Here is a 27,275-nt window from a genome sequence, read left to right on the forward strand (position 1 = left end):
GTAGTTTGATGTATGATTTTTCCACCTCACATCAGGGTGGTGCCGGTGACACCCAGTGCTAGCAGCATGGTCCACAGGGTCGCGGCCGTGGCGGCCACAGCACTATTAAAGGTCTTGTCGTGGGCGTAGGTGATGATGTGCAGGGCTCCTCTGTAGGCTTCCTCACAGGTCGGCTGGATCTGATCCTCCGGGAGCTCGAAGCCGAAAGTCCCGTTATCTCTCAGCTCAAAGGTGTAGCTGAAGGGGATCCCCTGGAACCGAGCCCAGTCTCTGGACGAACCAGAGTTTGGGTCTGTGGGAAGAGTTTTTATTTTTATATCAAGTAACTACTTTGTTTTCATAGTCAGTTAAACTAAAAACCAGTCATCATGCTTAGCAGGGGTGTGCAGACTTACATAATACATCAGGTGAGGTTCCTACAGTGTAGTTCTTCCCGTGCACCTCCCTAATGGCGTCTGCTGCAGCCAAACCCACCTTCATCTGGGGATGCAGACATTAGCTTTTGTCATGCAAGTCACTGAAATGTGCAGTGATGTAGATGCAGATGGATGAAGCTGAAAAGAGCTTGAGCTGCGTGTGAAACTTCATTGTTAAATATATGCCTTTAGATAGTTTAGAAACGCGCTCAGGCCTCTGGGAGACACCAGGAAGCAGTTTATTATTAGCAAGTTATACTTCCTGTAGCTTCATCTGTATACGCAGCAATACTGATGTAAGAGTCCGGGCAAAATATGAGGCTCAGCTGTGACAGACGTAAGAATGTGAGGCATGACGCCATCTGCGAAGATGTGAGGAGAGAAGAAACACACTGCAGCCCAGACTAATTTATAGCGTCCAGCATTTACAGTGTTTGCAGTTTAATGTCTATTTTGTCTTTTAATTTCTAAATCAGAGTTGCCTAATTTCTACAATTTGCATAATTCTAATATTTCTCTACGTTTTCAGGGGGTTTTCAGTTCCGTTTTCCTGGTTGTCTGTTGCTCTTTCATGTGGAAGTTAATGTGGAGATTCACTGTTGAAAAGATAATGCCGTACTTTTGGGGATCTATAAGAATGTCAAACTTTACAGCAGAAATAAACATGTTTACAGACTGGTTTTGGTCTCTATAGCTAACTTCCTCCTTCATGACAACTGTATGGGGGGTGGATATTTATACAACTCACCTGTTTGCATTTTATTGAGGCTTAAAGTTCTGCATAATTGGGGGTGTGGCCTCTTTCAGTGACAGGTGGGTGCGTGTATGCTTGCCACAAATGGTGATGGTTACTGAGCTTCAGAAACCTGTGGGTGACGTCACGGAGGCTACGTCCATCTTTACTCACAGTCACTGTCTCAAACCTGATATCGGTTGTCTACTCAACCTCAGTGTGAACTGTCTCATCAAGAGGATCCACCAGGATGTTCTGGCATCATTTTTCGAGTCTCAGTGTTCATAAACCAATCCTGCTCCAGGTTCAGTCACCTGAGATTCATAATTGAAAATCTCAAAAAGTGTGGTGTGACTCGGCGTCCGGTCCGAGCCGGAGAACGGTGGTGGTGTTTGAATGGCTTAGGATACAGGGCTGGCCTCTGTCTGCTAAAGTCCTGCTAAAGCCCGGGAAACGAACGGACATAATCCTGTTTTGCATAATTCTCTCTGGATGACGGCTCCGCTGGGTTATTACCTGCCTCAGCCTCCCTCCTCACAGTCAAGCTTTCACAGCTTCCTCCGAGGATGCTGAGAGTGTTAATGACATTGTGCGTGTATCCTGCCATGCACCATTCAACTGCACTGTATATCCCATAAACAATATTAAATCCAAAACCCTGACATGAATTAAAATCATTATCTTCGTTACTGTGCGTTTCTTTGCTTATAGGCAGAGTATCTCTTTATTAATGTAAAAAAACACAGCGATAATTATAATCAGCTTATAAAGATGCATGAATGTTGTTTATCCTGAATTATCCTGTGTTTCGTAGATGTAATTACCAGCTCGTCGTAGTTGGGGGCGGTGAAGTTGGGGTGTCCGTAGGGAACCAGGAGCAGCTGGCCATAGGAGTGGATGGTGAGGAAACACAGGAAGTCGTCCTTCCGGCTTCCAACAAACTCAGTCACGGCCTGGGCCTCGGGCTCAGACACCGGTTTGCTCCCGCAGTAGATGTTTGAGCAGCAGTCAGTCGACACACCAATTGCTGTGAAAGCAGCCAAAGGAAAAGATCATTTAGATAATTTGTCTTTTTACACATTTAAGCTGCGTTCACACGTTGGCGTCTTCAGTATAGATGTTAACAAAACAGTTGTGGTTGAAGCCATTTTACACATTTCTCAGCTCCTGAGATCATTAGGTTTATAAACATCAAACATTTCAGAAATATATTTAGGGCCCAGACACTCACTGCCCCAGTTGGCATCAAAGTTGCGGTTGAGATCGGTGCCGAGACAGTCGCAGTTTGAAGGTCCCGGTGATCTGTTCTTCCTCCACAGTCGAGTCTGAATGGGTCATAATGTTCAGTCAGTTGAATCAGCTGCTTCACATCCATCTTTTAATTTGGTCATAAATTGATCTGGCACTTAGCACTTGCACATGCTGCAGGTACTTAATGCTGCCGGGGATTGCTCTTGTATTTTGAGAAAATTAGATCATTTTGTACTTGGGGCATTTTGAGCATCAGAAATCAATTTTTTCAATAATTGAACCGCAGCTCGTTTTAATGGAGCAGCCACTGCTTTAATAGACTCTCATCAACTATCATCATCATATGCTGAACCCTGGAAAAATAATTGGATAAATATCCATCAAACTCGAGCACTGACGTTGTTGTCCTTCCAGGAATACATGTAGCCGTCCACGTTGAGCACTGGCGTGACGTAGAAGTCCATGTTCTTCATCATTTCTTCCATTTTCGGGTCTGTTTTGTATGTTTGCAGAATCTGATTTAAGAGAGGAAAGAAAAACATAGAACCTGAGTGAAAGAAGTCTGGAAACCCAACAAAATAATATTCTGTTTATTAATAAATTAACCTTTTTTTTTTTATATTTATTTAAATGATAAATCATTTTTTAAATGACTGCCTGTCTCTTACCTGTCTGACAAAGTACTGACAGAAGGCTGGGGCGATCCACTCCCTGGCGTGTATACCACAGTCCATCCAGACAGCTTTCTTTCTCTCTCCGGTGTTCAGGCCGATCTGAAAGACAAATTCGAATAACTTTATAGCACAAACACATAAAATGTAAACACCCTCCAGTGTTCATCTGGTGTGTGGTTCTGAAACTGAAAGTTAAAAATGCAACTTACCTTCAGCAAGCTGATGGTCCTGTGCTCGTAGGAAAATCCATAATCCACTATGTTTACAACATCGGAGTAATCCTGTTGAATCTGAGCCATCCATTTGGAGATCTGTAGAGTAGATGTACACATTAGAGAGAGAGTGTGTGTGTGTGTGTGTGTGTGTGTGTGTGTGTGTGTGTGTGTATGTAGTGTTTGTCAAAGTGTGAACAGTGGTCAGGTTTTCTCACCTCTGGCATGGGATGGTATTTGTAGTAGTCATACTCCACTCTGTTGCACACAAACACACACACACAATTAATTAATTCTAGCCCAAGTTACTTAGTTCACCTATTCTCCTCGATCTCTGCCACACCCCTGGTCCCTCCTGGTGGCAGGGGAAAACTGCTAACGTGGCTCCGTCCAAGGTAAAAAAATAAAATAAAATAAAGCTTAATAATTAGCACTTTGTATCTGGTTAGCGCTAAGCTAACGTAACCGGCTGCTGCCTTCAGCTTCATATTTACAGGAATGGTATCCATCTTCATGTGTAACTATCAACAACAACAAAATTGTCAACCAATATAATGATTAATTTGGCTGCAATAATCATTATCATTAGGGATGCAACAGGTACTGTCATTACTGATTAATCTGTCAAATGTTTTCTCAATTAATTGATATATTTCGTTGTATAAAATGTCAGAAAATTAGTACCAGAGCAATTTGCTTAATGAATTTGCCATAAATGATTAACTGATTATTAAAATAGCTACTAGGTAATTTTCTGTTAATCAACTAGTTGTTTCAGCTTTAACATGTTAATAAGGGTCATTTTGCATTGAGGTATGTTTGAATAAGATTCCTCTGCACATTTACTCAATTAAAAAAATAAATCAATTAAAAAAGACCTTTACTTTTAATTTCATATTTTGATATTTCAGTTTTGCTGCTTTCATTTGAGCAATTTTATGAATAAAACTCACCTGTCTATTGTTGCTGCTCCCACTGCTGAGAGCAGCACCACGAAGCTCAGTCCCATAAAGTCGAGCATTGTGACTTACTGAAAAATAAACCCCTTGTTTGCAAACTGCTAACTTCAGTGACCTCAGTGAAAGCCTTTATAGAAGACATCCATCAGATAAAGACACACCTTTGCCTCAGCCACAGACCCCTGACATGACCATGGTGTTAGTTAATATTTACCCTGAGCTGGGAACAATTAATACTTTTATTGCTTTAGAATGGAGCAAATAAATTAATAAGGTGTCAGTAATGTTTTGTTTGCATCTCGTGTACTGGCATGTGCTTGTTTTCATAAGCGTCATCTGACTGACAAGCTGATAAATGATAGGAAAGAAAATGTAGACTTGAGCAACATGCTTTTACACTGAATTGCAGTGTAAGCTTCTTTCTTGACTGTTATCTCCCTTCTTCATGTGACCTTTAATGTTTCTCAACTGCTAACTGTAACTTTTATAAAGGTAGATGTCCGTGTCTTATTGGATTATAAAGCAGGTCTAGGTTCGATATTAATACCGTGAAGGTTTCAAAACGTTCAATCCATGGAGAAAAACCCAACCCACCTCACCCCACTGTCCAACCTTTATTTTGTTGTTTTACCTTCATGACAACACCAAGCTGTTGCTCCATTGCTGCGCTAACAAGCTACAAGTCGAGGTAACCATCTGAGTTTTACCAGGCTACAGTAGTAATCTACCACGTTACCCGTGGTGGCCGTGCATCACTCTGTTAACAGCCAATCAGAAGAGAGGCTCAGAGACCGACACAAAATGACCTGTTGTTACTAGAGCTCCAGCGAGAAGCCTGAGAGAGAAGATGTAAAACTACACTTAGATGGTTTTTGGTTATTAAAACCATAAATATGTCTTTTTATGGATCGACACTTCAAAATAAAACACAGGAGGAGAGGAAAATATGGAGCTTTAAGTTCCTGGGATCTTAAAAATAATTGCTTCCTTTGTTTGCATGGTCCAGTGTGGAATCACTTAGAGGTTTATGAAAGGCACTTACACAGGATAACAGGTTTTTATAACAAGAATATAAGAGGGGGAAGATTAGATAAGGTGTATTAAGATCAGGCTAGACTATTGGAAAAGAGCAAAGGTCCCGTGTCATAAATGCAGCTGTTGCAGATTATTCGCTTTAAGGAATGTGAGTTTGGATGGACAGTTCCATATCAGTACAAGTCTGTTCTTAATTATCTTATTTAATCAACTGTGGATTTTGTTTGTTTTCATCTTTGTCTAATATTAAACCTACTTCTTTCCTTCAGAACGTATAGCGTTAACCTTTTAGCAGTGTTAGCGTGCTGCATCCTGGGATGGCAAAAGACAAGGATTTTGTGTTTGAAATTCATGGCTCAACCTTGAAGAAATTTAATATATGAAGTATTTTATGAAGAACGTTGCCAAACTGCGTTATTATTTTATTAAGCCTTCATTTCAGGCTGCAGTAATACTTTTATCTAACTAATTACTGGAGTCTTCTGTTATTGCTTTCTCCATGATATCAGTGCTAAATGCATCCTATGGCACAGTGGTTATAAAAGATCATTATCAGGGAATGAGCAGCAAGCAGCGCGTCTTGTCCAATCTCTGTCCTGTCCAGTCAGGTGGCACATTGTGACAGAAGGAACCAGCAGCTGTGGCACCACAACAGGTTCTTTGACATTTAAAAACACATCCGAATTTAGTCGTCGTAAAATACCAGAGGCGTAAACTAATAAATCTTTCATTCATCAGTGCGGCAGAAATGAAGCCGGTCAACATTAACTGTGCTCACGTAGACTGCATGACATTACACACTAATCTCATTTAGTTTTTCCATTTTTAAAATAACGAGCTGTAATCGTATCCCGTCTGTTTTTCAGTCACGGCTGCTATTGATGTCATGCTAGGTAACAAATTCCAAAAGCAATGAGGACGAATATGCAATTTATGCAGAACTCAGTATTTACGGACACTGTGGTCCGGAGTCTGACTTCACACAGCAGCAAATCCTACATTCATACAAGACAAAAGACACCAATCCTCAGATACTGGTGTCACTTGTAAGTATAATCACCTAAAATACAGTATGCTAATGGAGGAGTGTGATGCTCTCAGCATGTGACGTTACTCATTTTGAGAGTCATCACAAGGACAGAAATATCATTTCCTTTTTCCTTTTGCTCACAGGTTTCGGTAACCTTGACCGTGATACACTTTGGACACGCATGTTGCATTGATTCAGTAACTTGCACAGTTAGTAATAAACCTTTTGAGAACTGAGCATGTGATTTAGTGTTTTGCACTCTCTATGTTAGCACAGCATCTCTGTGTTGTGTCATTACAGTAAGAATTTTTTTCACACTGAAACTCTGTTGGTGCCAAAATAACACACTGTAAAAAAAAAAAGATATTGCTCTTGATAAGAGGGAATCACTTCAACTAAGGCGTGTTTAAATGGAATTTCTTACCACTTTGCTGAGGTCTGCTTTTAACATAGATTCAGCTGGTGGTTTGTGAAGCTCATATGTTTATGATCTGACCAGCAGAGGTCAGTACAGCGCTGACATCAGATCAAACCTGCAGCGTATGATAATCAAAGATATGTGGGCAGAGGCAGAGCGTTTGCAAACACCTTTACACCCAATAACGAAAGATACAATGAGTTTTATTCCAAAATAGTCCATCGTGGGAGTTGGAAAGGGGACACTCTTTTGATGGAAACAGGATCTAGTAAGTGTATGTGGGTGTTTTTACATTGTCAAGCAAATGTATGTAACCTGCCGTTCTCACCACCCTCCACGCTGAGCTCTTTAATCCAAGCTTAAACCCATTGAGATTAATTATCTTCGGAGTGCAGTCTTTCCTTTACTGTGAGCTCTTTCTGTCTCAGTCTGGCTGCTGTGTGGTTACACCCTGACAGTAAAATGCTTGCATGTTAACTACGCCTCAGCAACTTAAGTCTTTGTTCCTGCGCCTTTGCTGACATGTGCATCATGTCTATTCATGAGCTGCTCATAAGATACAGAGACAAGACCTGTCTCCGCTTCAGCCCTGTGTGCACAAAACCAGGATGTGTGTGTGTGTGTGTGTGTGTCCCAGATAGAGAATCAAAGAACACATCACGGGTTGTTTCTTTATGATGATGGATGAAAGCACTAATGCTTTTGGATGAGAGAGGCAGGCCGCTCGGTCTGTCTGTATGTGCGTGTGCATAATATCACCTGAATCCAAATGATTGCGTGATGAAGTTTGGTTTGACGCTGGAGACAGAGATTCGGCCAAACACTGCATCACCTGTCTATTTTCATCTAAACACTTTATGATCACTGTAGTGCTTCACCTCTGCATTACACTCTTTGTTTTTTACGAGGTGCAATAAACTCTGAGGGTGCATGTGGTGAGGAAAAAGCTGTGTCAACATCTGGACGGACTGCAAAGCCGAGGAGAACGGCAGGTTTTTGGTGCACATTCTTTGAGGGGCCTTAGGGTTTCTGTGGGTCAGTAGGTTTGAAGAGGGGAAGTGTCTGCATTGACGTGTGAGTGAGATTGTGTTTGTCCTTAAAACTGTGTCAGACTCACAGCTTCATAACTAGTTTTAAATGTCTGACTTCCAGTTATGGGAGAAAGTTGTTTACTTTGAAGGAACAGTGAATGTTGCAGAAGACGATAATAATATTAATGTTATTGTTTTGCTTATGCTCTTTGGTCTTATTCTCATTTTATTTGTATTGTCTGGTTTTATTTCTTTTTGTAAAGCAATTTGCTGTAGTGCTATATAAATAAAGTTTATCATCATTATTATTATTGAGTTTAATTTACTTTTATTTTAACAAGAAGCAGAAGCCAATTTCAGTAAGATAATGAATAGTTTGACATTTTCAGAACTATGCTAGTTTGCTTTCTTGCCATTAGCTAGCTTGCTTAGCTTGGCAGGAAGACGGGAAACACGGGGAAAAGGCCGCCTGGATGTGTCCAAAGGCAACAAAGTTCATACACAATCAGAAACATAAAGATGACAGTTAGTGAGCTTTGTTTTTTTTTTCTCTTCAGACGGAGCCAGGCTGGCTGTTTCTTCTCCAGGATTAGCAGAATATTCTTAAGTGGCAAAGAAAGCCCGACAATGAAGCTGTCAAACACTCTCACATCAAACACCTCCAAATACACACACCTAAGGACATGTACAAGTTAAAGGAAAAACCGAGCGAAGGAACAATGAATACAGATGCTTCCACACACAGTGAAGTAATTAACATCCAATCATGAAAATTGGTCTATTCCATGACAATGCTCCATCCATAGGGCGCGATGGGTCACTGAATGGTTTTGATGAGTATGAGAATGATGTGAATCGTGTGCTATGATATTTCCTTTAATCTGTCACCCTCTGTCTGGTGATCAAATGAGATCAGTGAATACAGTGGTCATTATAATGCATAAATGAACTGGGGTAATATTAATTATTCTCTGGTGACATTAAATCAGGGAAGCTTTTGAAACACAGGCTTTGCTGATGTGAGTATCCAATCCCATCCATGTGCCAAGGAGATATGCTGATGATACATATCACATCTGTAGGTTTCCTAAATGTCAAAAACACCTCGTCAGCATCACTCGAAAAGGTTGTCTGCAAAATAACTGCACAGTTATTGCCCTCCACAACCTGTATGATGAACCGTACTGGCTCATCTGGACCCGTTCTTCTATGGTCCCCAATATATTTAAAAGGAAGGACTTTATAGTAGCTACTGGCAGCTTCACATCGGAGGAAGTTAACATCAGTTCTTCATGCATCGCCCCCCTATTATGAAGCCAGCTTTCTTCCATTTAAAAAACTGATCTATGCATCCATCTCCAGCAGACTGGATTACTGTAAATCCCCTTTTTGAATGACTTCCCAAAAATTTTGACGATTAATTTGATGGTTTTTATTCTGACTTGTCGTTGGTGGATTTTCAACTCAAGTGCAGCGTGAGTGAAACCCGACATTTGACTTTGACATTCTAAGTGTTCATGTGTGTTATTACTGTGCTCCATTGTGGTTCACAGAACAGAGTCATGCACCATTACCCTGTCTGTGCAGCAGCTGATAGTTTTGCATAGACAAAGGTCAAAGTCAGTCCTCCAGTTTCTCCTGTTTCTAGCTTTAGGAAAAACTGCTGTTTGCTCATTAGTATTGACTGAGCTGTCCTGGGGCGCTCTCGAATTCTTGAAGCGGGCGGACTGACATTCTCTTTTTACACACACAAGAAGCTTTAGCGCTTTAACTGAGCTGCTGATACTTAAGTGGAATTTTTTTACAAAGGGAATTTCAGTTATACTAAAGTAAAGTACCAACAAAATGCCTCCGCTAGAGCAGGATGTTCTGACACTGCAGAGTATCTGAGAGTGAGTAGTTCCCATCTCATCAGACATGCTGGTCCTGACCTGTGCGAAGACCTTGATACAGTGAAAATAAATATGGCGCAGCTGCCAAATTCACATCGGAGGTTTTGGATTAGGAAGCAGAGGGGAGAGACTTTTGGCATCACATTAATGAGACACTATCTTAAAAAAATGTGGAAGAAACATCAGCACATTTCAGACAAACTGGAGCTCCACACACACACACTCTCTCTCTCTTGCCTCCCACACACAAGAACAGTATAAAAAACAATAGAAGTACTTGTAAAAAAAACATCAGCAGGACTGACAGCAAACACATAACAAATCACAAACACATAGAGTGATGCCCTCCTCCCCCACAGTGCGAACTAACTCCCCTTCCTCCCCCACAGCCTCCAGACATTTTTCAAAGCGTCAGTATCATCTCGAGCGGCAACACATGAACTAAAACCCGCGGCACTCTGAGATAGTTCCCCATAACTGAGTCATCACGCTGCACATCAGGAGTCCCACAACCTCTCACCTCGCTCCTGCGGGTCAGCCAAATAGCCAAGCGGAAAATCTAACAGTTCTTTCCGCAGGCTACTAAAAATTTCCCAGACACTCTCAAGTTTAAAACAAATCTTTAAAAAAAAAACGGTCAAAGTGTAAACAGGGCAGCTGCATTCTCATCAAAAACACAGGATGAGCAGCATCTATCCTCGTGCCAAAAACCAATCTGTAGCCGTGGCATCGAGCTCCTTAAATCACCAGACAACTTAGGAAAAGGTTAGCCGGCACTCTCCTCTGGACCTTGCAGAATTATGGCTCTTTGTCCCCCTGATGATCCCCCCCCACCACCACCATCCTGACACCCTGCAAGACCTGGAGGTTGTTCACTCGAGCGGAGAAATCAACAGCGTTCATTCCTTGAGAGAAAGAGATTGTCCTGTTATTGATCCGCCGAAGTGGAGCACTGAATTAAAGCAGTTTAACGAAAGAGGAGTCCGAAACAAAAACTGGTCACACCGATCCTGTAAGTGAGAGAGCGAGAGCTTGGAGAACATGAGGGGCGTTTCAGCAAAAAAACAAAAAGAAAAACAGTATATTTGGGGCCCCCTTGTCCTTTTGTTATGTCTATGAGTTGTTTAAGTGTCAATTTGAGACACAGAAAGTCAAGAGCAGCAAATCTCTTTTTTACCAGCCTCATTAACCATCAGATTTATCTTCTTAACCCCATCGTAGGTCCCGGCCCCTCGGCTGGGAACCACTGCACAAAACCTACCAGCATATAAAGTAAAACAATAGCTCCACGTCTGCCAGCTACAGCAGTAAAATCGCTTCTTACACATTGAAGCATGAGTCTAATATGTAATATATCAGTCACAGGGGCCTTTTTAGCATCACTTATTCTGCCAGGGCCCAGGAGCATAAATTCCAATATATGCACCATACATTTGACCTCAATTGTCCTCTGGAAATTTGCAATATAAAGTGATTTTCTCAATTTAAAAAGGGAACAACCCGGAGTCACCCCACCTTGCAGCTGTAGATAAGGAGCCTATTCGTGTTCTGCTTTGGCTAAATTATACAGTGACAGCCGTGAACTGAATGGAGAGAGAGAGAGAGAGAGAGAGAGAGAGAGAGAGCGGGAGAGAGAGGGAGAGAGAGGGAGAGAGAGTGTGTGTGAAGGAGAGATAGAGACAGAGAGCGGCTCAGTTGCCTTAGCAGCGCAGCTTCATTCCTCCACAGTCCGCTGCTGGGAGCGCCGCGCCGCGCTGCGCCTCACGGGGTTTCCCCTCGCACCACTTCACAAGAATGAAAACTGTCACACTCCGGTTAGTCTTCACTTATTCCCGCATTTAAAAAAAAAAAAAAAAAAACTCAACTTTGGAGGGGGTTTCTCTTCCCAAGTTTTACAACGACCCCCATCTCCCCCCGTTCTCCGGCTGTTATGAAGAAAAAGGCGACGGCGACAAGTTGATTCCCTTTGCGCGGCTCCCGTCTTTAAAGAAGCCCGTGCAGGTGTGACTAAGCCCGCTGCTGCCTACGGAGAGGATGGCTCTGCCGGCGGTGAACGGGAGTGCGCTGCAGGTGTCGGCGGGCTGCGGGGAGCAGGGGAACCTCAGCGTGGAAGTTACCGATTATAACGTGAGCTGCACGAACAACTCCGTCCTCCCCAGACCGACCGCCAGAGCCAGAGGTGAGATTCTCCTCTCTTCTCCATCAAAAGGCAACATCTGGCCCCAAACAGATGTGTCATGGCTTATTGTTTTTAGTCAAACTGATTATCTGTGTCTAAATACTTTTTTATAGTTATTTCTTTTCACAAAAGCAACTTTATATCCGACTTTGAATATTTCCTACAAAATAAAAGCACCAACCTCTTGGTAGAAAAGATGGGAGTTTTGGAGCTTTTATTTCAGCTTGATGGTGTTGTAATTACAAACTGCCATCATGACTGAGTCACTGCTTTAAATGTAATCAGCAGACCTAATATGATTGGATCACAGATATTAAAATTGGGTGTTTGTAACATTCACAAAATGCACTTCTCCGTGCAATCACCCATTTTCTCATTTTCCTGCTCCCTGACTGATCTCATGTTTTACCAGAAAATGATTAGCAATCAGGGCGACTTCCTCAGCCTCAGTGTATGCAATCAATCAACAAGCAGCCCAATTTACTGCTGCTTCTCTCTGCATTCGTAATACCACAATCGGAGTGAGCCAGCAGCTGTTTTAACTCTGAATGTTTATATTTCTTGCGTATAATTGTCAAATTGCTGAGCAGATTAAACCCAACACCCCAGGATATAAAGACCCTCGAGCCTTGTCTTCTATCAGGACACCAGTGGGCTGATTAGGTAATGAGGTCTGAACGTGGGCGGGAGTACTTTTTCTAATTTTTCCCCAACTGCTGCTGCTGCAGTATCGAGAAAATTTCAAGTCGTGCCCCACTAAATAATTCACAGCCGCTCCTCCCTGTGTGCTGCATTACTTTTATTGACCTTATACACTAGGCAGGCAGTGAAGGTTCAACTATCCCAAGAGCAATCAGACACTGTGTTCGCTGTTTGACCAAGAGAAACGTCTTGCAGACAGATTAATGCTTCCCTTGCTCTCACTTTCGTCAGGTGACACACACACGTCTTTTATTTACTTTAATCCTTAGCAGACCTATTCCTTCTCTGCTCCCTCCCCTCAGGCCGGAGCAGAGCAGTTCAGCCTGATTATGCAGCTGTAATGTTGCTCTGATGTGATACTGTAGCACTGGGACAGGAAATTAAAGCCCCACCCAACCACTTGTGGAATTACCCTGCCTGACTCATTGAATTGGAGATTTTCCTCTTTCCTTGCAGAAGAACTGATTCAGGTTTATTTTGTGAGATATGATGGTAAAAAATGTGCATAAAATTTGCATAGATAACATATTTTTAGCACTTGATTTGATACTTAACCGTCAGCAATAAACAGGAAGTGATGCATTTCTTGTTTAACGGCAGTTTGAGCGACATAAATCTATAAAAAGCTTGGGATATATATTTATATGTGTAATCCAAAAGCCAGAGGGACTCAGTTTACTGTCGCACACTAAGACTTTGAAAACCCAGTGAATAAGAGGGAACCCCTCTTTTGATTTTTCAAAGGCTACGATCACTTCCTGACTGCAGGGTGTATGCTCTGACCTTTATATATCATCTTACTGAGCTTTTATCTTTCACCAACCTCAGAGTCAAATGTCTCCAGGCAGCTCCATTACACTGCCGCCATCACCTGCATGGCTTGTTTTGCTCTTCTCCACTCAGGAGGTTTTCAAATTGTGGGGCGGCGTCTCCCTTGGGAGCCGTGGGAGAGTTACTTGAGGCCAGGACACTGTGTGTGAGAGGAGAGGTGCATGCTGGTGCTCTAAAAAAAAAAAACTCCAGGAAGTTAGTTATTGTAGTTTGGCCGCTGATGAGAAGCAGCAGGAATCTGAGCTGAGAATATCAGTTGAGGTGTTACGCTTTAATTTGAATATTTTCTCCGCTTAAACCGAATCTACACCTGCGAGATTATCATCATCTCGAATATCCATCGCATATAAACCTGCTTAAATAACGCAGGGAAATGATGCTTGTAATGACTCCAGAACTTGCCTGAGGATCATCAGGTTTAAGTAAGTAATCGATTGAGTAATCCAGTGATAATTGTCGGCGCATCTATGCAAATAGAAACTGCTAACTGCTCTTCTGGCTTGATTTTAATGGAGCCAAAATGTAAACAAATATAGGCAACAACAAAACAAACCAATCCTCCTTTAGATGCACAGTATATGTGAAGGAATGTGACTTAGTGTGTTAATATACAGCCTCCTATAAAGTCCAGGTACAGGTGTGATTTTATTGTGGTACACTGCTGTATCAAGCACATAATAATATTTCAGTGACTACAGACTGAGGTGCGTGGAGGTGCATTGAAATTGCAGCTGCACAGCTCCTACAGTAACGAACATGAAACAACATCTGACATGTATCACATTATGGTAATCGTTCTGGACCCGGGAGAGCAGTTCGGATCAGACGGGGGCCTTGTTTATGTGCTACAAACATCTGTAGCCGCACCTTGGCTCAGCCCGGACACTCTCCTTTCTCCCGCTGATTCAAAGTGGCACTTTGCTGAGCTCACCCGGTTCTCTGAGTGCATGTGAGATAAGTAATCATGAAGTGGATCTCACGAGCATTAAATTGACACTGTTTCGCTTCTCAGAAACTTGTCACTGCAGAGAAGCTGTGCTCAGCTTCCTCAGAAATAGTTGGGGAGGGGAGATTATTATATAATATCTAACCAATTTCTACAACTGGGTGTCTTGTTGAAATTAATATCTTGTTCCCTTTGGTATGAACATGGTAATGTAGCCTGTCATAACATGATCACAGTAATCAGATCAAATAATTGGAAAAATTTGAAGCGACCTGTCGAGGCGGAACAAACAGCACGCACATACACGCAGGCACTGAGGGTACAAAATATTTGGAGCATCCTCCTTCCTGATAATGAGCTGCAGCAGCTTGGAAATCCCTCTCTTTTAGTATGGATTTACCAGGGAAAATCAATAAGAGATTAAGGCTTTTATATGCACAGTGCATATATTACAGATGGCGAAGGTGTGTATTGATGGCTGAGGAGGATGACAGCACTAATAAAGATCCCCTCAAACATGTGCAGCAGTCCGTCAACCATGCAGTAGCTGTATTGATCTGTAATGCCCCGTGTCTGCACGCCAGCTTTATTAACTCGGTGTAGCGGAGGAATGTCGGGAGGTGGAGCTGCGGTTTTACAGGTTTCTGTGGTATCATTAGACTCAGTTCATATGATGTGGGACTAATTTCACTGACCGTTAATCCTTCGTGATGTGACTCACCACAGTGTAAGTGACAAATCTTAAACAGTCATACTTTATTGGGCTGTCAAGCCCACAGTGCATGATTTACAAGTTTAACGATTCTGATCTATCGATTTCCACTCTTTGAACTTTGAATCTTCCAAACTTCAGGGTCTCTATAGTCCTAACGAAGTCCAGTTAGTAATTGGACGGCATTGCATCCCCTTTGGAAACCTGGCGCCTCAGCGCTGGCTTTGTTTACATAGTGATTTATGGGAATCAGCTGGCAAACAGCTCAGCTCAATGTTTAATTTGATTCAGAAATCCCTTAAGATGCAACACTTCTAATAGCGACAAGGTGCTTGCTGCAATGAAACTACACTGAAGTTTAATCAATTTAAACAAGTTGGAAACCACTATAGTTAATTTCACTTCTTTTAATGAGTTTCTTGTGGCATTTTTGAAAATGGCTTCTCCATTAAGTGGATTATCAGAGCTTGAAGAGGTTTATTTGGGGTTGCATTCATGTTGATTGACAGGTGTCAGCCTTTTATACTCAGACAGGAAGTTGTCTTAGATTGACTAAGCCATCAAAGACTGACACAACTCTCATGTCTGTTGCTAAATATGAAGCTGGCGTCAGCAGCTCGTTAGCTTAGTTTAGCACAAAGACAGCTAGCCTGGCTAAGACATTACATATTGTGTTTGTTTCCTCTGCACAAAAGCTGAAGTGTAAAAAAAGACAAAATGTGGCTTTACTTGATTGTTAAAGACATGAAAATATCTTCTATCGAACACGAAACCAAATAATAATTTAAAGATGTGTGCTGTTCAGAGGTTACAACAACTACTGTAAGTGTAGAGGTGTCTGTAAATGTAAAGCCTTGTACATCAGGAGTAACATTTAAAGCTCAACCCTAAAAGTGGAAGGTAGTGTGATGAGCGTTTAGTCACGTTACCTCCATCACCCAATCACAAAATTTAGCTTTTGATCAAAAGTAATCTCAAGTTTCTTTGTACACTGGTGTTTATATTTTGGAAAAGCAGCCACTTCAGTTTGAGTAATTGTGTATAAAAGTGTTTTGGCCAATTCAGGAACTTCTGTTTTGTCATTGTTAAGTGGATGAGAGTTGAGAGACATCTATTATTTCAGTGCTGTTTGGCAGTTTTGGATGGGACCTCCCTTTGTTGAGGTATTAACAGAGATATTGAACTGACAAATTGTTTGGCCGTGGGTCGACCTGCCTGTGAAAAACAGAAGGTAATTTATCAAAGAGCAGCTCCACACACACTTTTCCTCTGATATTCTGGACGGGAGTGAGAGTCTAAAGTATTTTTCAGCAGTAGTGGAAATGGTCATCTGGAGTAGACCAGGATATCTCCAGTAACAGTAAAACCAAGGTTATGAAACACAGAAGTGTTGCAGAGAGATTCAAAGTCAATTTTGGACGAACACTCACAGAGGTAATGGTTGAATCATCGGCAATAAGTTAGAAGTTATTTTCATATTGGACTTGTCTACAGCATATGTGAGCTGTAAAGTAAGGATGCGGATGTGTTTTTATTAACTGTAATCACCAGATCTAATCCAAACTTGATCATCCTTTATTTGCAGAATCGTCTTGTGTCTACGTTCTGTGGCAAAGTGGTGATGTACGATCTTCAGTTTGTCTCTTCAATTAAAAAGTAGTTAGTTATGCCTTAAGCCTGTCACGCAGCCATCACTGTCAGACATCTGGGAACTACAGGAAACCGTACTATGCTATAGTAATTGGTATGCACCCTCACTCTGAGCATGGACTCCATGGGAGTATGGTTTACAGTTTTCAGCCAGCTCGCCTGTCGAACATTGGCAGGCATCTGCCCTCCTGTCACGGAGTTTGCAGAGACAGCAGAGTGGACAGGGAATTACTGAATTTGTCACCCTCAGGAGAGGCTGCAGTGCAGTAACTCTGCCGCACATTGTGTGTGTTTCAGTGTTAAGTGTTTTACTTAAAATAGACGTGCCCTCACACATAACTGCATGTGTTCCCTGCCGTCAGGCTTATTGTCCAATGCTGTCTGCTTTGTAGGGATGGCGTGTCTTGCTGTGTGTCTTTACATGATTTCAAATTAAAATATTCACTTTACTACCTTAAAATATGGTGATGAAGCAGAGAGAGAGGAGGAATTAACTGCACCAGAGGCTCAAACACGTCTGACAGGGCCTCATGGGTAATTGAGAATGTGCTGAGCTCGTTTGCGCGCCATAAACAAGCTTTTTCCAACTTCCAAATATTTTGAAGTATCGCAGGATCAATATTATTCTCTCATGCAGTGGCAATGTGGAAAGACTAATTGAGTTGAATTGTGCTGACTGTAACACTAACTCCACAGTCGTGGGCTTCTGCATATTGAGCACTATGCTAAGTTACTGTCAAAGGATTCACTTGCCGCCACATTTCTAAGACCCATTAATACAGTGTGGTCATGTGTGGAGTGGACGGCTAAAATGAAGGCCAACAGCTCAAATCTGCAATCAGTCAGATTCACACAATCCAAATATATCCAACATGAAATGAGGATGCTGGTAAAAAATTCAGTTTTAAGTCTAGATGAGATCCTCTACATGCAGGATACAAGGTGAGATCAGGGTTGGTATTCAGTGGCCGTGCTTTTCCTCTGTGATTGAAGCGAACATGAAGAAGAGGACAGAATAATGTGATCCTGATCCCTATCTTTTGATTGAATCTTTTACGATACAAGACACGCTGTGGACTCTCCGAACATAGCTTGGCAAATGGAGAAGAGGTTGTCTTCATGATTAACCATGACGACAGCCAAAGAATGATAGGGATTCAAGCCGGAGCGATTAAGTCCTATAAGATCTCCATCCATTAACATAAACTAACTCGTAAACATAATGAGATGCATGTTTGTTCATATATAAAGTAACAATGAGATTTATGTAATAGTACTAATAAATCCAATGTGTTAAAATGCTTAATTACCAGGTTTATTTTGCATTAAACCGGTTATTAAGCATTTAACAGGAGCTTTTTGTAAGTTTGGCTATCGCTACATAGCTAACATTAGCATTAACAGCTATTTACTCACCAGTCTAGAAGAAACGTTGCAAGTTCAGCATCAAACTTCATTTCCTTTACTCACCAACAGCTGCCTGCAAAGGTGGACAACAACACCAGTGTTAACTCTTTATCACATTTCTTCTTCCACTGAAGTTAGCACGCTAACCAGCTAGCCCTTGCCCATCTTGTCACTTTCCAATACCTTTAAACCCTTTGGATGGAAACACATAAATCTTAAATATTAGGCTGAACACTTTTTGAAGTGCAGTGTGGAAAAGAATCAGGCATCAGAAGCAACCGCCAACTCTGAGGAAACATTCATACCGAGCTTGTTTGTAGTGGTTTATTCACAACTTGGAGTGTTTACAGGTTACGAGTGAAAAGGCTCCAAAACACAACCATTAATGGTTATGATGAAACGAATGTTGACATCAGATAAAGAGCAAATCAAGTGCAAAACACAGCCTGGTCTGACTTGAATTGAGCCAGTTTCCATGTGCTGTTTCACAGACAAACACTATAAAAGGTCAATTACAGCAGTTTATTATTCACATAGAGATAATCCTGTCAACTAATTTTTTATAAAAGGAACAAAATCATCTTATTTTCACATGTACTAATTCATAAATATAAGATAATATTGTCATATGGGAAAAAGCCCACAGAAAAACTACAAGAAAACTAATCAATGATACATTTGTTTATCTCATAATGACATTTAAAAAATAAAAAGGTCTCTTCTCTTTCTGATTCCGACTTTGGAAGAAACTCTGTAATAAGAATGTAAATTTAACTACAAGATGTTTTCCCTTTAAGAAAAAATGGAAATGTATCAACGGAATAGTGATCGAGCAAATCTAATGATATTAGACTTATTACTGCTGCCAAACGAAATTCAGTTAATATGTTTAGTAATTCAGCATGCACAGACGGCAATCATTCACTGAACCATCGTTGAAGAGCTTCCATTTTCAATTTTGAAGAAAAATATCTTAACTCAGGTTTCCCCTTACTGGCTTTTTCCAGAGCTTTCAACAGCATGTCACAGTCTTAGTCAGCAGATCATTCATATCTGAATAAATATGAATATAAAATACTTTGATAGTTAAAATAATAATTAGTTTAAATGTTGCATAGTTAAGGTGTAGCAGCAGACGCCTTGCTTTCAACAGTGCATGAGAAGAAGGAATTAGTTGCTGACTCCCACAAGCTCAGGACTCATTTCCTGACTCATGTCTGCTGCTTCACAGGTTCATTTCCAAAGGGCTTTCAGCTCACTTGTAATTAGGAGTAGCATCAGATTTGGACGGAGCTGACAGTCATTTCTAACAATTTGGAACATTTGATCATCTCACAGGGGCTCGGTATGAAATACAGCCCTGTGGCAAGGTTGTGATTGAAAGGATAGTTCAGAACTCGGGCCCTTTTTTTGCAACTACATCACCTCTAAGATTATTACTGTTCATTATTAATGATCTTTGTGACGATTTATTCATATCTGATGATGAGATCCAGCTCCATCAGTCAAACCATGAAAAGTACCCCCCAGTAAAAAGCCTTCAAATGACACACTGTGCCTAGTTGTACTAATCCTATCCTAAAGATAAGACAAAGTGAAGTGATGTGATGAAGTTTTAATGATTCCCATGGGGGAATCATAATTACAGTTGGCATAGCAGCAGCCAATAGGAGCAAAGTAAGAACAGAACAAACAGAGTTTAACTAAACGAGTGTTGATCTCTCCGCCCTCGGTCATAGATAAATATTCCACGTATACAATTCCTGCTGCATGTGATATGATATACGATACATCAACTGATTTCCGAGGTGAACGCTATCCTTTTATCTGTGTAGTTGACTGTGGATTTGAACACGGCTGTCACGCTTGAGCGAGTCTAGGGAGCCAAAGTGGATCGTCCTGGAGTCTCGGCTCCGGGGAGACAACACACCGTCAGTGCTCAATGAATAGATAATTCCATTTTCACTTGGCTGGACTGCACAAAATGAAACCCAGCAGGAGCTGCTGAGCCGGTGGGAGCTCCCTGCTTGGTGTTTGTGTAGGGAGTCTCACAAGTCAGTGCTGATGATGCATATCTCACATTATTCTATTGTGTAAATCAAACTTGTCACCTCGGTTGCAGATTTGTCCTTCACCGACTGAAACTGGGAGGGTGTGATGTCAGTCTTCAGCTGATGAAACTGCTCTCAAAGCCATCACAGGATTTTGTTATCAAAAGAATAATTCATATTTTCAATTGGGGGAAAGTGGGTGTCTCAGGTGGCAGAGGTGATTAACATGCATCCTGCTGTGTCTGGGGTTCAAATCCAGACCTCGTCTACTTTTATCTTTTCTGTGGAGTATCTCTCTCTGCAGGTTGTCCAAGTTGTAAATACTAAATTATGCCTTTGGCCTCTCACATTTCTTTAATATTTAATTCCAATAAATTGCTGCTGTTTTTTCTTTACAGGTAACATACATATTGTTTGGTGTATAATGTATATGGATATGGACAACCATTCTTCAGTATTGCAGCACTGCAACAGCACAAATGAGCTGTAGTGTTAGTAACCAATTAGCCTTGCAAAGCAACACTAAGAAATAATATTTAAAATACTGATAGTATTAGGCTTTGTGAAATGTTAACAGAAATAGTTTGGAAAATTAATTATCTAGAGGCACAGGACATGGTACAAATTAGCAGCAGCGTAGCATTACAATAATGATGATAACAGAAAACTTCTGTGGTCACAAGTCACAGTAACTGGGTAATAACATGCTAAAATGAAGATGATAAAAGTTAATTTTATAATAGCATAAGTACCACAAAGTTGGCAACTAAAATCAGTTACAAAGCAATATCCATCTGAAGTATGCTAATGCTAGCTAATGTTAGCCTACATACTGACTTACTAATGTCAGTTAGTGTGTTTTATTATTTATAGAAGGAAGATATTCCTGTTGTTGTTGTTTTTACTTTGTGGTCTAACAAAAACAAAACTTTATTCCAAGTCGTCTCAGAGTTGTGTTGTTGACAACGAGCAGCAAGAAAGGCTTTTATTTATATGAATTTAATTTTGAAAACGCTGCAATTCATCATTATGTTTCAGATATAATTTTTATTCAGGAAGCATTCAAGTCGTGCCTCTGTGTGGGAGGACAATATGAAAATATGAAAATAAAAATAGCCTTATTGCATCATTAACATGCTATTTGGTTCAGCACCCAGTGTGGCACAAAAATGCATTTTGAATCCCACATGAGCGATAACTAAACATACAGTACTGTTTGTGTCCTGGTTCCACTCCTCATGAGCAGTGTGTGTGTGTGTGTGTGTGTGTGTGTCTGCCTTCAAGGTGATGTGCAGCGCTCTGTCTGCAGGCCCTGCTGCAGACCTTTAGACTTCTCCCATGTCGCTGTCTTTAATCAGACGACTCAGTCAGCGCAGCACATGGCCGGCCCCGACCTTGTCCTGTCAGATACTTTCATTCTCAAACAGACTCGCTGTGACAGGCCGGTGTGAGTGAAGGGAGCATCCCAAAAACCCTCTGGCTGGGCCGTCCTGCTCTCACTGATGCTCAGCTGTATGGCAGCGATGAAAGAAGGAATCAATCTGAATCACTTATTTTAGGTGCTCCTGTGCAAAGGCATGTTTAATGGGGGCATTGTTTTAGAAGAGGCATGATTTTAGAAGGGAGAATGACTCAATAAAGCTTTGGTTCCTGGCAATAATAAACTGATTATTTATTTCAGAATGATAAAATGTGGATTATTAATAGCTACGCCAAATAAACAACATCTGGTTGTGTTATTTGTTGTCGTTTTGTGTCTCTTTGTGGTAATTTTGCATCATTTTGTAGTTGTTTGCGTCTATATGGCTGTTTTGTGTTGCTTTGTGGTCATTTCACTGACTTTCCAACAAGAAACGTTAACAGCCACTTCAGGTTCTGGGGCTGGCAACACCTCTGACCACACCTCTACCCTCACCCCTGCTCCTCTCATTAGTATTTCAATTATTGAATCTGTCACCTGAGTAAAAACCGTGACACCACCTGAGAGAAAGATGCTGATGATGCAAATAAAAAAACTGACAGAACTGTTTAATTTCGGTCTTGTTTTTCCAGTTTCAGTTGTATTCCCAGGTCACCACCTGACACAGTCTGTTTAACTCTCGATGTTTTTGTCTTCTTTTGTTCCCAGTGTCATTATTTCAATTATTGTTTGGCTCACGAAGAGGAAAATACAGACACTTGCACAATTTAAGATGTCGATTATGCAGAGTTATTCTATCTTGTAATAGACTGTTGTTTATGCGCTTTGACTCCCATTTCCCAGGTGAACAACCTGATACAGTCTGTTCTCTTCATGCATTGATGTTATTGTTTTCTTTCTGCTTTTTCTTCTCCGTCTTTCTTATTTTATTGTTGCATGTGTCAAATACGTGGGTTGCTTGAATATTACTCAGTCCTGCGTGTATTTGTCTCTCATAACTACAAGAGAAAGTTCCCACTCTTGCTTACCGAGATGTTTTATTGAAACAAGGTGATGTTTCCTAGATAATGTCAATTAATTCAAAGCTGTGTACTTGGTAATTCACTGGCGCAAACGTGAATTGATCCTCCGATCAGCTATGTATTAAGTTGTCTCTGTCTTTGTCCCTGTCAGAGATGGACTCGCTGCGTATCCTCCTCTACTCGCTCATCTTCCTGATCAGCGTCTTCGGAAACCTGCTGATCATCGTGGTCCTGATGCTGAACAAGCGCATGCGGACCGTCACCAACTCCTTCCTGCTGTCGCTGGCGGTCAGCGACCTGATGATGGCCATCTTCTGCATGCCCTTCACCCTCATCCCCAACATCTTGGAGGACTTCATCTTCGGAGCCTCCATGTGCAAGACCGTCACCTACTTTATGGGTGAGCGTGAATTGTCTCATTTCAAACCCTGCCGAACTGCAATATATTCCAACAGATTAATTTCCTATAGAACTGGATAGAACTGGTGTGAAGACTTCTTGTTTCCAAATTCAGCAGTGAGTTTAGGAAGTCATAAATCTCTCCAGCTGGCAAAGAAATCAATGATCTTACTAATTGCAATTCTTTGCTCTGTTTTTGTTCATGTTTGAAGACGAATTAGTGGAATATATTATATATATATATATATATATATATATATATATATATATATATATATATATATAGTGGAATATTAGTGTGCATGTAAACGTACTGATTAACAACTGATTAACAACTATTAGCAGGGATAGTGGCGCTAATAAGATCAGTTCTCCTGCACGTGGAGCTTCATGTGATTTAAAATGAGAAAAATAGATCCTGTTATACTGTATCTCATTTGTTTAGTTAAACAAGTTATGCGCCTGGTCAAGAAATAGTCCTGCACATAACTCATCATAAAACCCAAATTTATTGTTTTACTCTTCAGTTTTTTTTACAGATAAAGACAAATAACATGCTATGTGTTCATTAATGAGTTTTAAAGTTGCTGGTAGACAGATTATGTTACTATTAGACAAAGCCTGGCAAGCCGATTCCTAATTTCCTGTCTTTATGCTATATATCATATAGATTTATATTAGAAACATGAAGCTGCTGCTGCTTCGACTCTGAGAAATTCATTGTAGGCCACGTGAACCGATCAGGACCAAGACTCTGCACTCTGTGTGTTTTCTGTAGCTTCCAACAGCGAGGAGAGATAAAAGGAGAAACTGAACAAATGTGAAATTGAACAAATGGTTTCAGAAACGTTGCATTTACGAGATGAATACTAAAACTTGTAAGCAGTTATTTCCTTCTCTGTTTAAAGTTGAAACGAAATGGAAATTCAAGTTGCATGAAAAGTGCCAATTATTTTTTAAGTAATACACAACGAGTCGCAGCCACACTAAACAGACTTCACAGGAACACAAGCGAGATCTAATGAAGATGATGATTTTATAGAGGAACAAGCTGCTCATTCGGTGGCTTGGTTAATAGGTGTTTTATTATTCTAACATGGAACTCAGGTCTGTTTTCATGGCTGACAGCCGATCAGAAACTGTGCCCCAGCTGCAGAATCCTGCCTGAAAATCGCTCGATATCCAACAAGAGCCTGTCTCTCAGAGTGAGGCTTTTATCTGGGCTTCATTTTTGCCTGTCAGAAGGTAACCATCATTCTGAAAGCGCCCGAACAGTCACACATCTCCAGGAGTGTGACTTAGCGATGAGCTGGCTCCCATCAGGCCAGAGTCAAGGTGCCACGTGAGGCCTGAGTCAGAGCGGAGCACACAGAGAAACGGCGAAGAAACCGAGATCCGCGGCGGCACTTCGAGGTCTCTTCACCTCGAGTTGAGCTTTGAAAGGTTGAGAAGATCTATTGAATGGTGAGGTCCACAATCCTATTATTGTCTCACAAATGTGATGCACCATCTGTGAGAACAGGCTCGCCGAATCTCCTTTTCAATTACTGGGCTCTGTGAGCTGTGATAAGAGGAGGGCAGGAGGGTCAGCTGCCTCCGGCTTTAAATACAAACTTTTGTTATTCAGCCACTTTGGCTTATGTTATGCTCTCAGACGAGGTCAGGGCTTCAGAGTAGTTTAACTGATAATGAATGTTTGTGACACAAATTTATTCAGACTATGTAATTACTGGCCTTTTAGTAAACAGTAAATAATGACCTGGATGTCCTTCACTGCAGATGTGATGGATGTTTCTTCCTGACAGCAAAACCTGCCACAACATTTCATTTTCTCGACACAATATGTTGAATGATTTAAAGTTTCATTTGGCAGGGATTGAATTAGTGCTTCAAACGGTGATGAAAGAGCTGTGGTAGCAAGCTTGCTAACTGTCAGCTCAGTTAGCTTGTTAGCTCAGCCGCTAACGGGACAATACGTTTATTGTCACAGTTTATTAAAAAGCTGGATTTGTACCGCAGAAAGAAGCAGATAGCGTCATCCATTTTGGACTTTCCAGATCCCTGTTTCCTCCACACTGTCAAGACAGCTCGTTGTTGGTCAATGTGAATTCGTGTTCAGGGAAAGAATATTACTTTTTCCTGGAGAGTCGCTCAAAAAAAAAAAGGAGAACGATCCCGGGAAAGTCAGGACGGGTGGCAAGTGCAACTGCTTCTGGAAGTTCAGCCAATCAGAAGAAAGTGAGCTTTTAAAAAAGGCCTGAACTCTTACTGCCTGTTCCAGTCAGAGGCTCGACTGAGGGGTTACATAACGGGCAGTCTGAGATAAATAAGGACTCTTTTTAAACTGTGAATCATGCAAAGCTACTGTAGTGGAGTCCAAGAATAAAAAATAGGGAGCTGGAAATGAGCGTAATAGGTCTCCTTTAAGTAAACGGTTCCCTCTTTTTAATATCAAACAACCTCATTAAGAGGAACCGGTGGAAGTGAGATTCACAGCCAGTAAAGGAGCATCATTCAGAGCTGGATAAAATAGTCTCACTAATGATGCTGCTTTCTGTGGCATTTCCTTCAGTCTATGACAGTGATGCTTGTTTGTCAAAATATGACACTGACATCAACGTGCGCGTATAAACTCATATCAGTCAAGCCCCCTCTCCTCGTCTCCTCCGAGCGCATCCCTGAGTGAGCCCTTCTATTAGCCAATACCAATCAATACACAGGATCATTGTGACTATCTCCATCCATTGATTTTGCAGCAAACCTGCTTGGCAAACTCATCTACTCTTTGCAAACTCATCTGTTAGCACACGCCCATTGGACATATAATACACCATCCATCCTTCTACTCCACCCATTCGCCTGTGCATCCATCCATCTGCCCCTAGCCCGATAATCATGTGAGTCATAGCCGCTGTGCCGTTTTGGTGGCAGTTATGAGATCGATGTTATAATATTCTGGTAGTGTGCGTTTGTGTGTGTGTGTGCAGTCCTCAATCACATTTATGTATCCATGTTTGTGTCTTCGTTGCTGGTCGTATGATGCAATTACCAACCCAGAGGTGCAGTTTGCATAATGTATTAGAATTAGGACTTTCATGGTTTACAGAGAATTTTCACAGAAATGGCTGCGAGGGAATCTGGCACCTACAGTATAAGACACTCACTCTCTTGTAAATATTTTTCTCAGCTTCTTGAGATTCGACGGAGAATTAGGCGTGGCTTAAGAATTAACAAGCGCTTCAGCGGAGGAATCTAAAGCTTCTCTCCCAGGTCGAGGTGCGGCGAAAGATGCTCGTCTGCAAACTTCACAGTTATCAAGCGGACCGCTGTGAGTGTTTGCCTGACTCGGGTTTAATGAACAAGAGAGAGGATTAGTGCGCTCATCCTGAGGAGGGAAGATACAGCGCTGGGGGAAAATGTGAGCATTTGGTCGGTTAGTTGACTGGTAATCAACTTTGCAGCACCTTGCCCAGAATCGCCGCAAAATCTCCCCATCTCAAACATTAGCCTCTCAATACTGCCTAGTGTCAGGGAGTGGAGCTTTAATCAGCCGAAAGCTCAACTAGCTATAACTGGGACATATGAGACATTCATATTAAGGAAAACTGTCGGCGCTGTTTGATATACACATAGAAAATGTAGCATCAGCAGCATCAGTTATACTGAGATGCCTGCGAGTAAGAATTCACATAAAGAAGAAGAATGCTCTTAAAGCACATACAGTATTAATGCATGGGAGAGTATGAGCTGTACAGTTAGTGCAGTATATTTTAAAGTGTGTTTTTCTATTTTGTTTCATTACTCTTCTTTAGAGGAAAAACAAATCGTTCTGTCACAAGTGTTGATCTCAGATCATTGGTGCCTTCCCCCGGCAGTAATAAAACAGATGGTCAAGTGGACTTGGACTGAAATGTTGAAAGGGTTGATGAATTTGAGCCCGATGCTCCAGGATTAGAATCTAATGCCTCAGACAAGAAGCTCGATTTCTTTCAGCTGTCTGTGACTACCGGCAAGTGTGTCATCAATTCAAATCACAGGACTATCAGCGCCATACATCAACCTGGAACTGCACTTCCCGTCAGTATGAATGTCCACAACCTCCCAGCGATCAGTCTTTTTGAAAATATCACTCATTTGAAAACCTGTGGCTCTAATTTCAAACAGGCTTCAACCTCTAGCGGGGCCCAGCTACTCATCTTCATCATCCATGTCCTGAAAAGTGGCTGCACGGCCCGACCTGTCATGCAGTTTTTAAGCTGGTTGGTGGCGAAGATGACTGCTTCATTCATATTCCTAAAACAGGCC

The 27,275-nt window shown here is 41.4% G+C and overlaps 2 protein-coding genes across 3 annotated transcripts in view; one reads left to right on the forward strand and one right to left on the reverse strand.

Moving 5' to 3' along the window:
- Nucleotides 1-5: 5 nt before the first annotated feature.
- Nucleotides 6-18,156, reverse strand: LOC130165505 (carboxypeptidase O-like). 2 transcript variants are annotated; one of them, XM_056370829.1, is made up of 9 exons: nucleotides 18,088-18,156; nucleotides 3,505-3,544; nucleotides 3,284-3,385; nucleotides 3,069-3,173; nucleotides 2,799-2,915; nucleotides 2,381-2,474; nucleotides 1,974-2,176; nucleotides 396-480; nucleotides 6-292 (listed from the first exon to the last, which is right to left on the reverse strand). In XM_056370829.1, exons 2-9 carry the CDS (start codon nucleotides 3,511-3,513, stop codon nucleotides 27-29), a joined length of 981 nt encoding a protein of 326 aa, XP_056226804.1. In that variant the 5' UTR covers nucleotides 3,514-3,544; nucleotides 18,088-18,156; the 3' UTR covers nucleotides 6-26. The 2 variants fall into 2 exon arrangements, with proteins under 2 accessions (XP_056226804.1, XP_056226806.1); XM_056370831.1 differs by lacking the exon at nucleotides 18,088-18,156 and adding an exon at nucleotides 4,241-4,926 and having other exon boundaries at nucleotides 3,505-3,551.
- cckbra (cholecystokinin B receptor a) overlaps nucleotides 11,346-27,275 on the forward strand; it is a 33,994-nt gene continuing 18,064 nt past the window's right edge. The window contains exons 1-2 of the mRNA XM_056370828.1: nucleotides 11,346-11,830; nucleotides 22,723-22,971. Of these exons, the coding sequence (XP_056226803.1) occupies nucleotides 11,686-11,830; nucleotides 22,723-22,971 (394 nt within the window). The 5' untranslated portion in view covers nucleotides 11,346-11,685. The remainder of the gene's footprint in view (nucleotides 11,831-22,722; nucleotides 22,972-27,275) is intronic.

The sequence above is a fragment of the Seriola aureovittata genome, chromosome 24 (genome assembly GCF_021018895.1).
Source record: "Seriola aureovittata isolate HTS-2021-v1 ecotype China chromosome 24, ASM2101889v1, whole genome shotgun sequence".
NCBI lineage: Eukaryota > Metazoa > Chordata > Actinopteri > Carangiformes > Carangidae > Seriola > Seriola aureovittata.